The sequence below is a fragment of the Perca flavescens genome, chromosome 22 (assembly GCF_004354835.1).
Source record: "Perca flavescens isolate YP-PL-M2 chromosome 22, PFLA_1.0, whole genome shotgun sequence".
Taxonomy (NCBI): Eukaryota; Metazoa; Chordata; class Actinopteri; order Perciformes; family Percidae; genus Perca; species Perca flavescens.
Window position 1 is genome coordinate 3267466 of NC_041352.1, and position 21711 is coordinate 3289176.

The window sequence follows — 21711 nt, forward strand, 5'->3', positions numbered from 1 at the left end:
GCTGCTGGAACATTTGAGCCTGTGAATTTTTGGGTTACTAGATACTCAACCAAAATTGTGTGTGGGGGTGTGGGTGTGGGTGTGGGTGTGGGTGTGTCATGCGCAGCCTCAAAAACCAATCCAACATTTTAACAGGAGGAGGTGAGTGAACTGTCTCATGTAACAGTTTATTTGATCATGTTACTCTATTGCAACTACACCGGCTGAAAGTCATTATTACATGGGTACATATTGATGTGTTCAGGTCTGTCCTTTACAATCAATGATGCACATCATGTGCATCTGCTTTCTGGAATACAATGTTTATCTTGATGAGCCCAATTTAGTGAATCGATGTTGAATTTGTGCGGGGTGTAACTGAAACTGGGTCACTAGTTTACACGTTGCATGTGCTGTAACCACAAACACATTGCACTAAATGGATATGCACACATTTGATTGCTTAAAACTGCTGCTAGCAACCCCAGAAACCCTCAGTGAACTGTGCAGCCTCATGACGTGTTGGTTGAGGCTGGCATTAGCACAGAACCAGTGCAGTTCCTTATTTCCCCTGCTGGCTGCAGTAAGTTCTCACTGTACCGCAACATTTACAGTGTCCCTCTTACCATACAGATGCACACAGACTACGGATATGCCATCCGATTCTTCTCTCTTCAGGGGAGACAGGCAATTTTAAATTTGTGCTCTTTTAATTTTTTGTGACAGAGAGAGGGAAAGAGATTTCTACATTATCAGACAGAAACAAGTAACATTTAAGCCCATCCCACTGAAACACATCAGCCCTTTGTTTCAAATTCTTCAATGCTGTTATGTTGCCCGATTTTAGTACCACTACTGAAACTATATTGTTTGATACCTGCGTGTGAACACATTGTTTTAGGAAAAAAGTATTTTTAATTCAACACAAAAGCCGAACGCATGGCTGTTTAATATTGTCTTACCAGCCAAACAAGAACTTTGCCTTAATAACTACCAAATGTAATATTTACACATATTTCTTGCCAAATGTAACAAGACAAGGAACATAACTATTATTCTAATCAGTACTTTTTGTATTGTTATTTTTTATGTGTATTAATATATGATATTTTTGTGAGTAATTGTGATTGTAATTACTCACATATACGTTTTGTATGTATTGTTTGGACCCCAGGAAGACTAGCTGTCGTCTCGGCGGCGGCTAATGGGGATCCTTTTAAATAAACAAACAAAAATAACCTATAAGTGCAAATTTCAACACACTCATTTAGCTCTTCTGTTATTCCCCCTGCCTTTTACATACTATGGTTTTACATTTATCTGATAGTCTGTCCAATCAGATGTGTTCTTTTTAGCCTAAAACTCTTTTCATTGAACTAATTTCCTTCCTGTTATAAGATTATTTCAACAACTTCTACTTTGGATCACTTTTTTTTTTAGCATTAAGCAGATTTTTGAGTCAAAAGTGATCTCTGTTATTAGCTCCAGTAGTAGAGCTGTGCAATGGGGAGAATTTGGTCACGATATTCTTGACTAAATACCTTGATATCGATATTGCGGCGATATTCTACGGTTGACAATTGGTGCTTTAACAAAATATCTTCACACTTAGATTTTAGATCAATAATCATCAGTAATGTGGACATACTGTCTAATTGGGGAAAGGCAAATAGAACAGTTACAACAGTCTGGTGAGTTCAGAAAAGTACATCACTTTACTGTAATGCAGCCTTTAAAACCAGGAAAAGACACCACTTATGTCATATCACGATATTACGATATCCAAAATCTAAGACGATATCTAGTCTCATATCACGATATCGATATAATATCTGGTATACCGGACATAAACAGGAGGCAGCGTGGAGACTCGGCCCGTTGCTGGTAGTTGCCATGGTAACGTTAGATGCTTTAGTCTCAGAGAACGAGACGTTGTGACCAATAAGAGCCAATCAGGAGGAGAAACGTTGGCGTTGGTGTTGCCAAAGGTCTCCGTTTGCGGCCGTTGAGACTGAAAACACAACCCTGCAGACTCCAAACCAAAACGGGTCAGAAGGGTTTCCAAATGTCTCCGGTTTAGCGGCTCGGAAACACCAGAGCAGGGGGAATGAGAGGGGGAAACGTAGCAAGAAAATATTCGTTTTTATACCAAAACTTAGCAATGTAAAGGCAGCCTCTGAAAAGACGCTGGAGTTCCAGGCCAGATGACCAACGATGAAAGAAAAACCCTCTTTGGAAAAGCCCAGATTGAAGCTATCATGATAATCTGAAATCTGGAAGGCCTACAATCGCAAGGAAGACTTCCTCCAAACGGTGCATTGCTCCACTTCTAAAAAAGAAAAAAGTTTCTTCACTATTTTGATCTTGAGGCATTGAATATGACATCAAATGTGACATCAGCGGCATCAATGCCAGACCGTTAACTACTAGGAGGCCTTAGCTTGCTGTACCTAATAGTCCTAAATGTCCTCTGGGTGCCGAAGTGGGGACGGGTGAGCTGTCATGTCAAAGTGTCTGTACACCTCTTGCTGCTCTCACAGGGAGCTCAGTGCTCTCGCTGCAGATGTCCTCAGTGGAATTAGATTCCTCGGACTAACTTGAATTGTCAGCCGAATCATGAGACCGCTGCCGTGCTACCTCACTGAATGGGACGTAGCACTGCATGGGGCCGCACACACAAAGCCACTTTAATCTTTTTACACGGGGCCATGCTTTATCATTCTGAACCCCGGCAGAGCAGAGTTAATCTGTACAGTGATACATCTCTTTACCCCATGTAATCTTCTCTACGGTGGTTTCATTAGGCTGAAATCCAAGACCACTGATAATAATGGTGGCTCGATCTTAAGAAGTCAGACAGTCAGCTGTTACTGTCACTGAGCCAACCTGGCCATTAAATGTCAAATATTTTATTAAAGCTTTAGTGCGTAACTCTTTGATATTAATGACCGTCCGTTACATTCAAGCCATTACCAAATGAGTTGCTACAAAGCTAATTAAGACTATCAGCTTCACACAACTCTCTCTGGATTTCTCAGTATGACTATGTTCAGAAGATCGTGGCGTCCGATTGTTGCAGAAACTCAAGTGAAGATAATGACCTATTCTGAAGAGTCCATCATGTTAGTTTAATCCTCCGTTTCCTCCTTGGTATATCTGGTGTGTGTGTGTGTGTGTGTGTGTGTGTGTGTGTGTGTGTGTGTGTGTGTGTGTGTGTGTGTGTGTTAGGGTTGCCCGATATTGACAAAATGTGATTGATGCGATAGTGAGCATGAATATTGCGATATCGATATTCATTCCAATGTTCTTAAACATATGAAAACACAAAAGTTGAAAACACATCAAAATAGATTAATAAAATATCAAAACAACAGGTTTTGGTGCAACACAAGGGTTTATTTAACCACGCGCTTCGCAGTTTGCACTCTCTCTCTGTCCTCGCGCTTCTCGTTTCTTTCGCTCTATTTTCGCCTTTGCGTACTTTTCAGTACATTTTTGATATTGATATTGCACAATGTGATATTGCAAAAACGATAGAGTCGATATATTGTGCACCCCTAGTGTGTGTGTGTGTGTGTCAAATGGAATATGTAAAGTCCGGAAAAGCAAAATCAATGATTTCTTTATAATCACATTATACATGTGAAAAGACTGTAGAAAGTACTGAATTGTGAAGTTTGATTTTTTTTGAGTTGTTTATTTAAGTATTTATTAGACTATTAATAATGCAGTATGTGGATTTACTATACTGGTATAGTAGCTGCAGTACATTGCTATAATAAAAACCCAGCCACTTGTAACCAAGGTTAAAAATCTATATTAAGAGCTAAGTTTATATTAAAAAGTCAATTCATTAAGTATGTTATTAATGTTAAAGATTAAAAACATATTTGTCTAAAAAGCAATTCAACTGAGAGAGAAAATAAATAGGAAGTTTATTTTGAAGGAGGTGGGTTGGGGATGTGCTGTCAGCCAATCAGGAAGAAGCTCGGACTGTTGACCTGCACGGAGCAGAGTTCATTTTCCCCTTGAGCTGTTGGAAGAACAGAGAGCAAACCCCACGTCGAACGATACCTACCTCGTCAAGACATTCCAATAGAAGTTGTTAAAACTCAGAATAAAAACTCTTAAAAACAATCCAGTGTGGAGCCCTGGACCTGTGAGAGTGCAGCCGGAGAGAAATGACGTCCCCTCACGAAGAAAACGCATCGGTGAGCGATCGTTTTTACCATGCTAGCCGCTAACACTAGTGCACCTGGAGCGCTAGCTGAGATGCTAACTAGCACAATGGCAGACGCCATTCACTAACGCTAAAACCATTAGCTTGGTATGTTAAAGCTGCAGACTTAATCCAGTGCTGTGTAATATGGTTTAGATAATTGTTACACACTTAACTGTGGAATGTGTTGATTTAGCACTTTTATCTGTGTATTTTGGGCACATTAATATTTAAATTATCCTTATGTGCTACATTTTATTTGAGATGTGTTTAAACATGCCTTCACATAGCCAAGGGTACACAAAGTGTCTGATTACTAGTATCTGTTATTTTGTGTTCTATTATGTGGAAGCAGTATTTTGATATTATATTGAAGAGTTTTTCAATCATTATCTCGAAATATATTTTGAGAATAGTTTACCAATATTGTGATATCGCATTACAATGTTCAGTTTAATATGATGATTTAACATGAATTATATTCTAGTTCATGATTGAAAGCTAAAAGAAAAAAGCTAAATGATTGTTCTGACCTTACTTACTGTAGGTCAGGTTTTTTGTTGGACCCTTTGAACCTTTGATCTACCTGGATGTTGGAGCCTGGATCGAGACATTGATGGCGAGCCACAGCCCAGAGGAGAACTAGAGATACGGCGCCTGCAGATTTCAACACTTCATTACACACACACGCACCCACCACCAACTGTGCGGTAGGACAAACTCTCTCCACTTCCACAGTGGACCAAACTGAACTGAAACTGAAACAGAATTGAAGTGACTGAGAACGGGGGGGGAAATTCCGAACTTTAAATCACAGCTGTGAGTCTTGTTTAAATTTTTTATTTTTCTACTTACCCGGGTAAGATTTGTGTAATTTTAAAGTGTTTAATTTTTATATGTTTTGCTATCCTTCCCACACGTGTAATAAAAGGGAAGTGATTTTGTTTCTCAAAGAAAGCATAACTGTGTTTGAATCATTCCTGGCGTATTGTTTGGTTAATCCTGGGCTCCGTAGTCGAACATAGAACTTCTGATCCCACTGGCCATAATTAATCATTTTATAGAGTAATCCATTTCTGCTCCCCACCCCTAAACGGTTACATAAAATTTGGCGAGCCAGCCAGGAGCCTAGTTCATTGCCAAACAATTACCTGGAACTAACTGCTTTTGTTTACTGCATGATAATTCCACACACTACTAGAAAATGGATATTATTGATAAATTGAGCATCAAGGTCCCAAATGCAGTTCTAGTGAGTGGGTTGACAGGATCCGAGAAAGATGAAAACATTTTTGACTTTTTGAAAAAATATGGTTCAATCAGTAGGACTGTAAAGATAGATGACCCAACTACAGGGTTTCATACAAACATGATAGTAGAGTATAACCACGGCACTGCTGTACAAGCATTAGAACCTCTTTTGCCTTACACTCATCCATTCCCAGACAGTCCTGATATCACCTACTATGTTCGAGCCCTTGCAAGTGTCTACACACAACAAGTAGGCAGTAATGTCACACAAACTTACCTTGACAAGCTCAAAGAAATAGCCAAGCTCAGTGGAAAGGATTTTGAGGAGGTAATGTCCCAAATAGAGGAGTCTATTGAGGGTGCTGGATCCAGTGAGGATCCTACTTCCCTCCAACACCTACAGGAAGTTGAGCAGGCTGCAGAGACCAGCCAGCATGACGTTCCATCACAACAGCTGGTTGATGTTTCCCCTCTCATCGAGCTTGATCTCTTGGATGTTAATCAGAGGAAAACTGCTCCCTCATTTAACTCAAAGACACCCATGACTCTGAGCCCCAGTGAACTCAACCCACTTGAGGTGCAAAAAATAGTGGTGGAGCACATTGTAAGGAGCGAAGACAAACCATCACACTCTCATTCCACTCTGAGGTTGAGAGCTTTCTCTGGGAAAATCCCTAGACCATACAGTGAGGTTGATTACGACGCTTGGCGGTCTCATGTAGATTTAATGATGAAAGATTTTTCCGTTTCTGATCTTGAGAAAACAAGGAAAATCCTTGAGAGTCTTCTCATCCCAGCTTCTGATGTTGTTAGACATCTTGGTCCTGAAGCACCCCCTACAGCTTATCTGCAAATGTTAGACTCTGCATTTGCCACCGTTGAAGATGGGGAGGAACTGTTTGTAAGGTTCATGAACACGTTCCAGGACTCTGGAGAAAACCCATCTTCCTACCTGCAGCGTCTTAAAGTTTCCCTGTGTAAAGCTGTGCGCAGAGGAGGCGTCCCAGCACAGGACGTGGACAGTCACCTACTTCGACAGTTCTGCAGGGGCTGTTGGGACAACGTTCTGCTTAAAGACCTCTGCCTAGAACATAAAAAACAGAACCCCCCATCATTCGCTGAACTCTTAATGCTTCTACGTACTGAGGAAGATAGGCAGGAAGCCAAGGCCGTGAGAATGAAACAACACTTGGGCACCACGAAGCAGAAAGCTGTGTCCCACGTGCAAACTGTGTGTAACTGTGGTGAGACCCAAGCTGAGCCTGACAATAGCAGCATAAATGAGCTAAGGAAACAAGTTGCAGACTTAAAAAGTCAGCTAACATCCCTCATGAAAAAGAAAAGTACAGTGCCCCCCAAGAGAGAAACGTCAAAAGTGGTGAACACACAAAAACCTGACCATGCAACCACAGAAACCAACTTAACTTCTCACAAGGGTGCAACTTCCAAGCCAAAGCCTTGGTACTGCTTTCGCTGTGGGGAGGATGGGCACGTCGTTGCCACTTGTGAGTCTGATGCCAATCCTGCTTTGGTAGCAGCAAAACGGAAAGAACTGAGACAACGACAGCAGTTGTGGGAAGCACAGAACACCCCTACTTTCCCTTTAAACTGAGTTCAGTTCTTGTCGAGGGACAGACAAGAACTGATATTGGTCAACCATGTCCCACTGAACCCAAGCAACGTGTCATGCTAAAACAGTCTTATACAAGAGGTCGTCCCTTCAAGCTACCTAAAGGCTTAGTAGGTACAAAGAGCACAGCACGAGTGGAAGTGGAGGGGAGCTCCACAATCTCCTTACTGGACACAGGCTCCCAAGTTACCACGGAGCCTCAGTCCTTCTATCAGCAACACCTTTCTGGACATGAAATCAAACCACTGTTCGACTTACTTGAAGTTCAGGGAGCAAATGGTCAGTGTGTACCTTACCTTGGATACATTGAGCTGAGTGTCACCTTCCCCAAAGACTTCGTGGGAGTGGAAATCGAGGTGCCAACACTCGCCTTGGTGGTTCCAGATGTTCATGCTGCTTCTGACTCACTCATGCTGATAGGTACCAACACGCTCGATGTACTTTATGAGATGTACTGTGAAACTGCTCCTGAGGCACGGCAGCCAGCAGCACATGGCTACAAGGCAGTGCTCAAAGTCCTTGAGCTCAGGCAGCAACAGAGTAAGCATGGTAACCTTGGGTTGGTGAAGATGCATGGCAAAGACCCCCAGTTGGTCCCAGCTGGCCAGACTGTGGTCTTGGAAGGTTGTGTTGCAGTCAGTGGATTCACTACGGAGAAATCAGTAGTTCTGGAACACCCTTCCTTATCTTCGTTGCCAGGTGGTCTGCTGGTGAAAACCTGCCTTGTTGATTTGCCCACTACAAAGCCATGCAAAGTCCCAGTAATACTTACCAACGAGTCAGACCATGATGTTGTTGTCCCCCAAAGATGTATTATTGGTGAGATCAGTGCCTTTCGGAAAGTTCTCTCACAAGAGCATAGTGTACTTACCTCAAAATCAGACTCTCTCCAGAAGTCAGACATCACATTCAACTTCAATGATTCTCCAGTTCCTGCTGAATGGAAAGAGCGTATCACCTGGAAACTGAACAGCATGCCTGAAGTTTTCGCACAGCATGATATTGACTTCGGCAGAACTGATCGGGTTAAGCACCAAATCAAACTCTCAGACGAGACGCCATTCAAGCACAGAGCCCGCCCCATACATCCTCATGACGTGGAGGCTGTCCGTAAGCATTTACAAGAATTGCTTCAAGCTGGAGTAATTAGAGAATCTGAGTCTCCATTCTCGTCGCCCATTGTGGTAGTGAGGAAGAAGAACGGAGAGGTCCGTCTCTGTATTGATTATAGGAAACTCAATCTCCAGACTGTGAAAGATGCTTACGCCCTCCCAAACATGGAAGAGGCGTTCTCCTCACTCACTGGGTCAAAGTGGTTTTCCGTCCTTGACCTAAAGTCCGGCTATTATCAGATTCAGGTTGAGGAAAAAGACAAACCCAAAACCGCCTTCGTCTGTCCCATGGGATTTTGGGAATTTAACCGGATGCCTCAAGGAGTCACAAATGCTCCGAGTACGTTCCAGCGGTTGATGGAGAGATGTGTGGGAGATATGAATTTGAAGGAGGTTCTTGTATTTCTTGATGACATCATTGTTTTTTCAAAGACTTTGGAAGAACATGAGGTGAGGCTGATGAAAATCCTGAACCGTCTCAGAGAATTTGGCCTTAAGCTCTCCCCGGAGAAATGCAAGTTCTTTCAAACGTCTGTCAAGTATCTGGGGCATATCGTATCACAAGATGGAGTGGGGACTTGTCTTACCTGAGGAGCTCCGGACTGTAGTTCTGCAGAGCCTTCACAATGATATGGGCCACCTAGGCATCGAACGAACCCTGGATTTGGTACGGACCAGATTCTTCTGGCCAAAGATGGCAGCTGATGTGGAAAGAAAAGTTAAGACCTGTGATCGGTGCATCCGCAGAAAAGCACAGCCAGAAAAGGCAGCACCGTTGGTAAACATAAAGTCCACCAGGCCTCTGGAACTTGTTTGTATGGACTTCTTGTCTTTAGAGCCTGACAGAAGTGGTGCAAAAGACATCTTGGTTATCACCGATCATTTTACAAAGTATGCAGTTGCCATCCCGACGCCAAATCAGAAAGCTCAGACCGTCGCCAGGTGCCTTTGGGACAACTTCATGGTCCATTATGGAATCCCTGAGCGCTTGCACAGTGACCAAGGACCTGACTTTGAGTCACGGACAATCAAAGAGCTATGCAAAATTGCTGGAATCCACAAAATCCGTCGACCCCCCTATCATCCCAGAGGGAATCCAGTCGAACGTTTCAATAGAACATTGCTGAACATGCTGGGAACACTTGACAATAAAGACAAATCACAGTGGCGAAACTTCGTGAAACCCTTAGTACATGCGTACAACTGTACAAAGAATGATGTAACAGGGTTCACACCTTATGAACTCATGTTTGGTCGCCAACCGAGGCTGCCCATCGATCTGGCACTTGGGTTACCCTTGAGGGATGGTGAGTACAAGTCTCACTCACAGTATGTACAAAAGCTCAAGTCTCATATGGAAGAGAGCTACAAGATAGCCACCCAAAACGCCACAAAGATAGCAGCAAAGAACAAGGCAAGATTCGACAAGCACGTCAATGCCTCCAAGTTAGAGGCTGGCGACAGAGTGTTGGTGAGAGCTGTCCGTCTGCGCGGCAAACATAAGCTTGCTGACAAATGGGAGTCGGACGTTTATGTGGTGGTGAAGCAAGTTGGGGATCTTCCAGTCTACATCCTCAGACCAGAGAGCAAGGAAGGCCCTTTGCGGACTCTTCACAGAGACCTCCTACTTCCCTGTGGTTCTCTCCCACTGAATGTTGAAAAGCCAGAATTGCCAAAAGTACGCAGGCCACGAACACGCAAGTCAGTTGAACAGTCTGATGATGTCAATGACCAGTGTGACTCCGAGGATGACATTCCATACGAGTGGTTCAGAGAACAGCCAGACAAAGAAATTGGAAGATTTACAACTGTCTATGAAATTCCCAGATCAAACATCAATCCTGAGTCCACCCTCTCAGAGAATGAGGGAAGAAACATATCCAAACCTGTCGATGCTCCAGTGGGTGAAGATCGCTTACCCGTTAATCCATCTGGCGACTCGTGTAGCTCGGATGCAGGAGACCTACCTGATGCTCTGCCAGCTGCTGCCGGGAGTGGATGTTCGCCTGCTACTTCTCGTACAACACCTGAAAAAGAAACAAGGGCTAAAGAATCAAGAAGTGTATACCTACCTTTCAGTATCCCTGGATACTGGAGATGACCTCCTTACTGAGAAAACTATACAAACTCCTGAAAAGGATGTCCCTGTTGAAAGAAAAGGGAGAGAGATGAATGATGGTGCACAAGTTACCAGTGATACAGTGCCATCTGAAAGTATTGACACTGATGGACAAAATAGCACTGTAAGGCGATCAACCAGAAACCGAGAAAGACCTGAACGACTGCAGTATTCACATCTTGGAAGCCCACTTATATCCATTGTCCAGTCTCTGTTTCAAGGCCTCAGTACGGCTCTTACTGATGCTTTGTTGGAAGTTGAGGATTCAAAAGCAAACCTGAACTCATCCTCCAGACCTGTTACTAAACAGCCGCTCCCATGCACAGAGGCGTGCATGAATTCAAGAGGGGAGGGTGTAACCAAGGTTAAAAATCTATATTAAGAGCTAAGTTTATATTAAAAAGTCAATTCATTAAGTATGTTATTAATGTTAAAGATTAAAAACATATTTGTCTAAAAAGCAATTCAACTGAGAGAGAAAATAAATAGGAAGTTTATTTTGAAGGAGGTGGGTTGGGGATGTGCTGTCAGCCAATCAGGAAGAAGCTCGGACTGTTGACCTGCACGGAGCAGAGTTCATTTTCCCCTTGAGCTGTTGGAAGAACAGAGAGCAAACCCCACGTCGAACGATACCTACCTCGTCAAGACATTCCAATAGAAGTTGTTAAAACTCAGAATAAAAACTCTTAAAAACAATCCAGTGTGGAGCCCTGGACCTGTGAGAGTGCAGCCGGAGAGAAATGACGTCCCTCACGAAGAAAAAACATCGGTGAGCGATCGTTTTTACCATGCTAGCCGCTAACACTAGTGCACCTGAGCGCTAGCTGAGATGCTAACTAGCACAATGGCAGACGCCATTCACTAACGCTAAAACCATTAGCTTGGTATGTTAAAGCTGCAGACTTAATCCAGTGCTGTGTAATATGGTTTAGATAATTGTTACACACTTAACTGTGGAATGTGTTGATTTAGCACTTTTATCTGTGTATTTTGGGCACATTAATATTTAAATTATCCTTATGTGCTACATTTTATTTGAGATGTGTTTAAACATGCCTTCACATAGCCAAGGGTACACAAAGTGTCTGATTACTAGTATCTGTTATTTTGTGTTCTATTATGTGGAAGCAGTATTTTGATATTATATTGAAGAGTTTTTCAATCATTATCTCGAAATATATTTTGAGAATAGTTTACCAATATTGTGATATCGCATTACAATGTTCAGTTTAATATGATGATTTAACATGAATTATATTCTAGTTCATGATTGAAAGCTAAAAGAAAAAAGCTAAATGATTGTTCTGACCTTACTTACTGTAGGTCAGGTTTTTTTTGTTGGACCCTTTGAACCTTTGATCTACCTGGATGTTGGAGCCTGGATCGAGACATTGATGGCGAGCCACAGCCCAGAGGAGAACTAGAGATACGGCGCCTGCAGATTTCAACACTTCATTACACACACACGCACCCACCACCAACTGTGCGGTAGGACAAACTCTCTCCACTTCCACAGTGGACCAAACTGAACTGAAACTGAAACAGAATTGAAGTGACTGAGAACGGGGGGGAAATTCCGAACTTTAAATCACAGCTGTGAGTCTTGTTTAAATTTTTTATTTTTCTACTTACCCGGGTAAGATTTGTGTAATTTTAAAGTGTTTAATTTTTATATGTTTTGCTATCCTTCCCACACGTGTAATAAAAGGGAAGTGATTTTGTTTCTCAAAGAAAGCATAACTGTGTTTGAATCATTCCTGGCGTATTGTTTGGTTAATCCTGGGCTCCGTAGTCGAACATAGAACTTCTGATCCCACTGGCCATAATTAATCATTTTATAGAGTAATCCATTTCTGCTCCCCACCCCTAAAAGGTTACACACTGATATCAGAAACAGCTAAATTGGACCCAGGCTTTTAAAGGATGGGGTCAGGTATCAGTTCAACCATAATGATCTCATAATGTTGTATAGATGTTGTAAGATGCACCGCCTCCACACAATACGTATAACATACCTCGGTCCTGGCCGCCACAGAGCCAATATGGCTGAAAATAGCCAGGAATGTAATCTGGAATCAAGGCTGGATGATGCACTGAACTCCTCGTAAACATAACCCCTCCCCTACTGCTTTAATGTTACCACTAATGTTTGTTTCCCTCGCCCATGTGTGAGCGGTGTGGCTTTGATACGTTCCGCAAACTTTCTGAGCTCTTTCAGTCTAATAAATACTTCAATAACCAACTCTGTAAAAAGCCACAATCGAATAAACACAAGCAGAATCGTCATCACTTACCTACCTTTTTTTTTTTTTTGTCTTTCACCCTGAATCGGCAGTACAAAAAAAAAACTTTTCCCCTCTTACCTCTATTAGGATCTATCTATGCAGGTAGTTTTGGTAAGACGGGTCTAGATTTGGAGATATTACAGAACACTTGTTGTCAAGGATAGGTATTTCTTTGCACAAAACTCGTTCCAGAAAAAAAACCTGCTGTTCTGTGGGTTGTCCAAACTAACAGGGATGCTGTTTGTACAAAGTGATAATCCTTCAAAGCTGTGGAACGTGGGAGGGCATCGTATTGGAGTGGAGGCATTAATCCACAAAAAATTAAAAACAATTTTGTCTTTTTATTATCATAAGCAAAAATGAAACTATTTCCCTGGTTCCAGCTTCTCAAATAGGAATGCTTGCTGATTGTATTCACCTTCTATGATAGTAAACGTGATTTCTATATGGAGCCAAAATAGACCGTAGCTATTTTTAAGACACCACCACGGGCTGTGGGGAGTTGTGATTTTTCACTACATTTGTTTGATTATTAGCAAAATATTGGCAGGGGACTGATAGTAAATAAATATTTCTCAGTTTGTCAGGCTTATATCGTCGCTGTCGGGAGGAAACCTTGTATCTCCATATTTTGTCATTTAATTATTTATTTTTTTTGGGTCACCCTTTACATCTGTCTGTAGGTTTTAATATTTACAGTGCCTACCTGCTGTGAGCAGTGTTGCAAGAAGTATTCAGATCCTTGGAAATGTTACTTAAAGGTATAGTGGAGGATTTTCTTTTTCCGGGTGGATCATCAAGACTATTGGTCCTCCTAGTTTTCAATCATTCTGGTGATATGTTTACGTAAAGCCGTCGTACGTGCACGTCCCTAGCTTTCAGGTGTATGTGTGGTGAGATTGAGCTACGGTTTCAGCCATTCATTGAAGCATTGAAGCTTTTGGGAGAATATTTCACACGCTGGCGTGCGCTAAAAGCACAGGTTAGGCTTCCCACTGATGCCTCAGTCGTGAAGTTTCTACTCCACAGGTGAAGTTTGGCTATTTTGAGAAATCCATTTAAAATCACTGCTAGTAAAAGTTGATGTAAGCTATGATTAGCGATGCTAGCCCTGGCACAAGTCACGCACGGCGCGCACACGGTAAACATCTCAATTTGTGAAAAAGTGCAAATCTTACAGAAAAAGAAAAGTACAGAGGGCGGTTCTTTTCTAAAATTCGGGAAAATCCTCCACTATACCTTTAAGTTAAAGCACGTGAGTATCATCACAAAAAATTTACTTAAAGTGTTAAAAGTAAAGAACTCTCCTCTCATTGTAGTGTGAGTAAAGGATCCAACCAGTTGTGTGTTTAATGGTCTCATCATCTCAGCTGGACTTGTAGCCGTTATATTGTCGGCTAGTTTACTTTAGAATCAAACATCAGATTTTATAAACTACATGGGTTTAGTGTGCACAAATCTTAATGTGTAAAGTAACTAGTAACTAAAGCTGTAACAGATGAATGTAGTGGAGTAATTAAAGTAACTAGTAAGTAAAGCTGTAACAGATGAATGTAGTGGAGTAAAAAGTACATTATTTCTCTCTCAAATGTAGCGGAGTAGAAGTAGAAAGTGGCATGAAAAGAAAAGAACTCAAGTAAAGTACAAGTACCTCAACATTTGTACATACGTACAGTACTTGAGTAAATGTACTTAGTTACATTCCACCGCTGGCTGTGAGGCAGCAGCACCAACCACTGAGCTACCGTGCCGCTCCGTTTTTACAAATATTTAGTTAAACATTTCATCTGACTTTGTCCTAGTTAAATAGCTCAATATAATGATAATATATAAATAAATTAGTCTTTATTTTTTTCCTGAAAAGCAATGGTTTTAGACATGGGCGTTTTTTTGCCCGACAACGATGATATATTTAACTCCTCCTCTCACTCAGTACATGGTGACATCACAGCTCAGTGTGCTCAGGAGAGCAACAGACTTTAACATTCAACCAGAGAGGGCAGTAAACAGCAAGTTGATGGAGTTCAGCCAGTTTTATCCCCCTCTACAATCAACACAACCTTGATTTATTTATTGATTTATTATTTGAACCGGTATTAATAATGCAGTATGTGGATGTACTATACTGGTATAGTAGCTGCAGTACATTGCTATAATAAAAACCCAGCCACTGATATCAGAAACAGCAACATTGGCCCCAGGTTTAAAAGGACGGGGTCAGGTATCAGTTAAACCATCGTTATCTCATAATGTTGGATAGATGTTGCATGACGTACCGCCTCCACACAATACATATAACATACCTCGGTCCGAGCCAATAGGAATGTAATCGGAAAAAAAATCCGTAACTCGGATGTGATGACCAACATAGAGTGTGCAGCGTGTGTGTGTGGTGTGTGTGGTGTGTGTTTGGGAGAGCAGTGGAAGGGGTGGGGTGAGACTGAGCCAGGAGGGAGGGCTAGCTGTTTTCATCTCCACCTAAAGGAATACTGCACCATTAGCGAGCTGTCCACACCGCAGAAACCCCCCTGTAGGACCCCCACTGATGTCAGCAGAGAGAGAGAGAGAGAGAGAGAGAGAGAGAGAGAGAGAGAGAGAGAGAGAGAGAGAGAGAGAGAGAGAGAGAGAGAGAGAGAGAGAGAGAGAGAGAGAGAGAGAGAGAGAGAGGCTGCATGAGAGGCGATCCAGAGCAGAGCGGCGGAGGAGAGGTGTGCTGCTCCAGCTCTGCTGTACTGTGACTGGAAGGAGGAAGCAGCAAGTTGACAGCTGAAGCTTACCTCAGCGAATAGTGCCGCAGATATCACCTCCTCCTCCTCCTCCCTCTCTTTCTCTTTCTCCTCCTGCGCTCTCTCGCCCCGGGAATAAACCACCTGCTCGGCCGTCTCGCCTCCTCTTCATTGCCAATTGATCCTCCGCTGCCCACTTCCATCCCCCGCCCTGTGTTGTCGTGCATCCAAAATCGGGATGCGGACCCAGCAGGGCTTGGAGGGGGGCGTGCCCATGCCTGGGGGCAGCTGTGGCAGCAGCGGCAGCTCAGGGCTGTCGCCAGGCTCCGACTCGGACGGAGGAAGCCCGACGGCCGCGGGGTCGGACAGCATGGTGGACGGAGGGCTCGGGGTGGGTGGGTGTATGGGCGGAGGCGGGGGAGCAGGTAGCTTGGGCGGAACACTGAGGGGGGTCCTGTCTCGTTATTGGAGCTTGGAGAGTCTGCACTCGACCACAGGTAAGTGCCTTCCACACACACACACACACACACACATGACGCGGCTCCGTGCAGCGCTCCCTGAGAATCACTGGATTGCAATAAGTCGTCTGTTTAATGCACATGGATGTGACAACATGTGCACACTGACACACTGCCACAAGGTTAGTGTGTCAACCAGGGTTGGATTGGATGTACTGTGTGTGTGTGTGTGTGTGTGTGTGTGTGTGTGTGTGTAGAGTATGTGTGTGCGTGTGAGCGTCATGCCAGCTGTTCCAGCGGTTCCAGGGTAGGTGCTGTATTGATGTGTTTGGGTGGGCCGGCTGCTTCACTTTCTATTCATGCAGAAAGAGACCGAAAACACCGTCAGCGTCGCCTTTTCACGGTGCAATTTCTCATCGTCTCCTTATCACGGACTTGAGTCTGCGCGCTTATCTGCTACACACGGGCAGCTGTGTGAGTTGCACTCATGGTGGCCCTCAGGTAGCATGAAGAATCTGACTGCCCATCCCCAACTCTCAGAACATGGGCCGGGTATCATTGGAAGTCTTTCAAAATCCGTGATGAGATTTATTTGAAACCATATTTTTGAAAGGGGCAGCACATAGATGACGGGGCAAAGAAAGGAGAAATGATATGCAACAAAGTTTTCCCGGCCAGAGTCAAACCAGCAGTATCGTGATTATGGTTGTGAGCTCCTGGCCACCAGGATGCCCATGTATTACTTTGTTCTATATCTTACTCATTTTTTAAGACCTCTATTTTGCAAACACTAAATTTCTGTACACAAGCAATTATTCAAAGACATGATATAAAATAGTCAAAAATCAGCAAAGGTTCCCAGAGCCCAAGAATATAGTCTTCACATTGATAAGTTTGATTTGACCAATAGTCCAAAACTCAAAGATATTACATTTTATGTCATTTGCAAATATATAAAAAAGAAACACTAAATGTTTGACTTTTTCCTTAATAAATACATGCAAATAATTACTGAGGTTTGTTAACAAGCCCTATTCTGTGTCTACATATTTGGTCAAAATGCAAACAAACCTGTATGTGACTTTCTGACATTTGTAATACCATGCCTTATTGTGTAAAATGGCTTTTCAGTTAAACAAACTAAATGTAACTCAGATTTTACTTTTATGACAAAAACTAACTTAACTCCTGCTAGAGGTATAGCTAACTTAGCAGAATCTTAGTAGCTGCCATCTGTTTGTTTGTTTTTATAGTCAATGTCATGTGATTTACTGTGGTAAAGCTACATTAAAATCACACATAGGCTACTTCAATGTGTTGCATTGTGGATCAATGTATTATATTGCTGTCCATAGGAGAAGTACTTGGACACATATCAACTCAGCCACACACAGAAGCACTTGATCGATCCTCCAGTCTTCCTTTTAAACAAACGAGTTAAAATGCAGCAAAAAAGCTGAGGGAACACATTTTATTTGTAGACATTTTATAGGTATTGTGTACAGTAATCAGCCTAAAAAGGCATACAATGAAAGCATTACAACCTGTTTTATTAATCTGTTAACAGTTTGCCGTCCAGCCTAAAAACTTTAAACCTTTTTTTCTCAACTTTTCTGCTTGTGTAGTTACTGCACCGTGCCTTTTCTAGGGCAGTATTTAGGGCAGTAGACATTTGTGTTTTCCCCTTAATTAGGGATTGACCAATTAACGGCATAGCCAAATATCAGGGCCAATATTTGGCAATTTGCAGATTATCTGTATCGGTGTTTGTTTTTTTTTGACTGATAACCAATAAAGTAAATAATGAAATAGTGTGCTACCTTGGCTGTGCTACAGCTCTGTAAGCAGTCTGCAACACCTGCAAACAAACTGTTAGTGCGTCACAACTTCACGGAGCTATTTTTGTTTTTATTTATTCATTGTTTTGACTGTATTTAGATTAAAGTTTCAGTTTTATCAAATAATTGGTTAAAGCATTTAAAAAAACTTTTGTGTTGGAGTTTGTAACATTAGCCTTTAAAAAAAATAGTATCAGTCGACCCCTACCCTATATGATACGCAGCAAATGCTGGTTTTGTTGTGGTTTCCATGTCATCAGCAGCACTTTTGCTCATGGACACTAGCTGCAGGCCTGGTAGTGATGCACTCTGATGTCTTATCTCTTTCCTTGGGTCTGGCTTGTCTGTTCATGGACCTTTTGCATCTCAAAATTGATGTGCTTTCTGTCCACTCTCTCACCCGCCCGACCTGTCAGCCTGTTTCTCTGTTGTTGTCATAGGACTGTGTTTACTGTAGCTTTCGGAATGACCATCGCAGGGTTCCTGCAGGGTCTTAAAAAATTTAAAATATCCAAATTTTAGGTCTTAAAAAGTCTTAAATTTGCTGAAGTATTGTGTTCTAGGTCTTACAGCGCCCCTATTATGCTCATTTTCAGGTTCATAATTGTATTTAGAGGTTGTACCAGAATAGGTTTACATGGTTTAATTTTCAAAAAACACCATATTTTTGTTGTACTGCACATTGCTGCAGCTCCTCTTTTCACCTTGTGTGTTGAGCTGTGTTTTAGCTACAGAGTGAGACATCTCACTTCTGTTCCATCTTTGTTATGAGTCGCACAGAGTATGAGGGCGTGCCCTGACAGTACCTAGGTAAGGACTACTAGCCAGTCAGAAGCAGAGTATGAGGGCGTGCCCTGACAGTACCTAGGTAAGGACTACTAGCCAGTCAGAAGCAGAGTATGAGGGCGTGCCCTGACAGTACCTAGGTAAGGACTACTAGCCAGTCAGAAGCAGAGTATGAGGGCATGCCCTGACAGTACCTAGGTAAGGACTACTAGCCAGTCGGAAGCAGAGTATGAGGGCGTGCCCTGACAGTACCTAGGTAAGGACTACTAACCAATCAGAAGCAGAGTATGAGGGCGTGCCCTGACAGTACCTAGGTAAGGACTACTAGCCAGTCAGAAGCAGAGTATGAGGGCGTGCCCTGACAGTACCTAGGTAAGGACTACTAACCAATCAGAAGCAGAGTATGAGGGCGTGCCCTGACAGTACCTAGGTAAGGACTACTAACCAGTCAGAAGCAGAGTATGAGGGCGTGCCCTGACAGTACCTAGGTAAGGACTACTAGCCAGTCAGAAGCAGAGTATGAGGGCGTGCCCTGACAGTACCTAGGGAAGGACTACTAGCCAGTCAGAAGCAGAGTATCAGAAGACAGTACAGGACTACTGAGGTCAGAAGCAGAGTATGAGGGCGTGCCCTGACAGTACCTAGGTAAGGACTACTAGCCAGTCAGAAGCAGAGTATGAGGGCGTGCCACGCTAGCAGCTAGGCGTGTATTTTAACGTGTGTTACAAAGTGGTGCACGTTTCTTAGCGATACTTGGCTTGAAAAAACAGATTTTAGGGCTCAGTTGATGTTGTGATAAAGGTCTTAAATTTCATTCATAATGGTATTAAACAGGTCTTAAAAAGTCTTAAATTTGACTTGGTGAAACCTGCAGAAACTCTGCATCAGCTCAGGACTATGTACAGATGTGAAATGCAAAGCTGGGAGCAGCAAAATCAGTGTAGCCTGCCTCGTTGAAATGGCATCACATTAGCTTTATCGCAACTACCAATTGTTGTCATTGGAGCTTTGTCAGACTCTGTGTGTGTGCATGTGTGCGTGTGTGTGTGCGTGCGTGTGCGCTGAGCTGTGGTTTTTAACTTGGAAAGGAGATGGAGATGCACTATAGAGTGGGAGGAGGGGCGGATACGGCACTGAATATTCCCATTGGGACATTAGCAAGTGCTGGAGGTGGAGGAACAAGCATATGTGTGGCATGCTGTTGCATTTACACACATTACACACACAATTATGAAAAAATGCAATATAACAACATTTTAATTGTGATTACGATTTCGGCTCTTAATGATCACAAAACCACCAAGGAAGTCATCAAGGAAAACAATTATTTTGCACATTACGTTTGCAGATAAACTCTTCCTTTGTCTTGTGTGCTGAATGGAAAAGTCTTGAGGAAAATGTTTTCAATGTGGATATGTTTAACTGTTTCAATGTTATTTTAAAGTTCTATACTGTACATGCAACTTTCCAAAAGACAATGAATAATTGTGTTAAATAATCCTGATTTTAACATTGACCAAAATAATCTTGGCTATTTTTCCATAATCAAACAAACATAAAACATCCTACACACACTTGGACTTCTGTACTACAGTACATGTAAATAACTGTGTGTATCCACATATGGTATAGGGTATGTACAGACCTGTCCTTGACCGAATGCTGTTTCTTTTTTCTCATCTCTTCTGTGCAGCCACAATCGTGCTGAAACGCAGAAACACATGGGCCTCAAAATACACACACACATAGCAGCCTTTATCTGCTCTCAGCACCTTGTCAACCTATAGAACTTTAAACTACTCATTTGAATGCACTATCAATACCCAGACCTGAAAGCCGAGTTTTTATCAATGGCATGAAGTACTAAACCACGATGAGGAGAAAGCAACGTGTACAGCACTTGTTTTGTCTCCTTTGTGGTGCGGGGAATTAATTTCCCTCCGAGATCCATTTCCAAAGAAAGAAGAAAGAAAATTCCTGCACACGCTCGTCACGTCTGCATTGCTTTATTCGGCCGGTCGACGTGTCGGTCACAAAGGACCTCACTCAACACTGAATAAATAAAAAAATGAAATGATGCAATGCAGAGGTGACGAGTGTGTGCGGTGATTTTCCTCCTTTTTTTTTTCTTTGGGAATGAAGCAGTAATCCTCCAATTCATCGATTCTGTCTCCGTAGCAATGAGGCTAGGATAGAGACTGTCCTCACCAGACAAACACCATCATTGGTTCAAACAAGCGACCTCTTGTAGCCATGCAAATGATGACTGTGGTCTGTCAGCAGTAGGGCTGGATATCGTTAGGAATGTTCAATACCAGTACCAATGCAGTGACTTTGATACCGATTCCTACGCAATACTTTTTTCCATACCATTTTTACAGTACGTATATATACGTATTTGGAAACTTTTCGGTCCCTTTCGGACCTTTATCAAGAGTCCTTCAAACGACAAACACAACCGGGCTTGATTACATTTCGCCCCTCCCATTCTGTGTCCCCAGATGTGGGACAATAGAGAATCACTTATCAATGGGAATATCTCTGTCAACACACGTGTCACTTACAGCATTTGACATTGACACAGGTAATTGACATTCCAATTTAATTGCAATACTACATACAGCAATTTCATATACATATCAGGAATATACATTGACTCAAAAAAATCTTTTAACTTGTTGCCACTTAACCGCTAACAATACTTGGATACATGTTTCCATGTGTGCAAATACATCCATCCATTCCGTTTTCATTGCTGTAATACACAACCATTTCATTTCTACATACTCACATTTGTTTTAATTACAATACATATTCAGATTCAAATCCATTAGCCTACGTGATACATCTTCAGATAACTATCCATTTCAATGACCTATCTCAAATTCATATCAATTACTGCAGTTTATAGTGGCTACACCATAGTGTATGTGTGTATGTATATATATATATGTATAAACAAAAAGAAGTTGCAACATTATGGCACAAATCTTTTTATGTATTTTTCAGCTCCTACTACGAGTCCGTCTGTAAGGTAAAATAAGCACAGCAGAGACGTCAGGTTGGTCGGACCATTTCCGTCCCTCTGGACCTCCGTCAAGAGTATTTTTGTGTTAACGCGATGTCACGGTTATTCGGTCTATAGTTTTAAGATTTCCCTTCATTGGAAGTGAGAAGCCTAGAACAAACCAGGAAAAACAAACCCAGAGCAAAAAGTACACTTAAGTAATAACAGGGCAGGGATGTCCACATAACATTTGGTGATTATAGTGAAAGTAGTTTACCAATTCTGAACCTTGAGTCTATTT

General features: G+C 42.3%; 1 protein-coding gene across 5 annotated transcripts in view; it reads left to right on the top strand.

Moving 5' to 3' along the window:
• The window catches only part of arhgef4 (Rho guanine nucleotide exchange factor (GEF) 4), a 163210-nt gene that overhangs the window by 74930 nt on the left and 66569 nt on the right, over positions 1-21711 (top strand). Inside the window, exon 1 of one of the 5 annotated variants that reach the window (XM_028568834.1) lies at positions 15559-15818. The exons of the other annotated variants lie outside the window; for them this stretch is intronic. Coding sequence (XP_028424635.1) covers positions 15560-15818 — 259 coding nt within the window. The 5' untranslated portion in view covers position 15559. Of the gene's footprint in view, positions 1-15558; positions 15819-21711 lie in introns of those variants that run through there. 5 annotated transcript variants of the gene reach the window in all.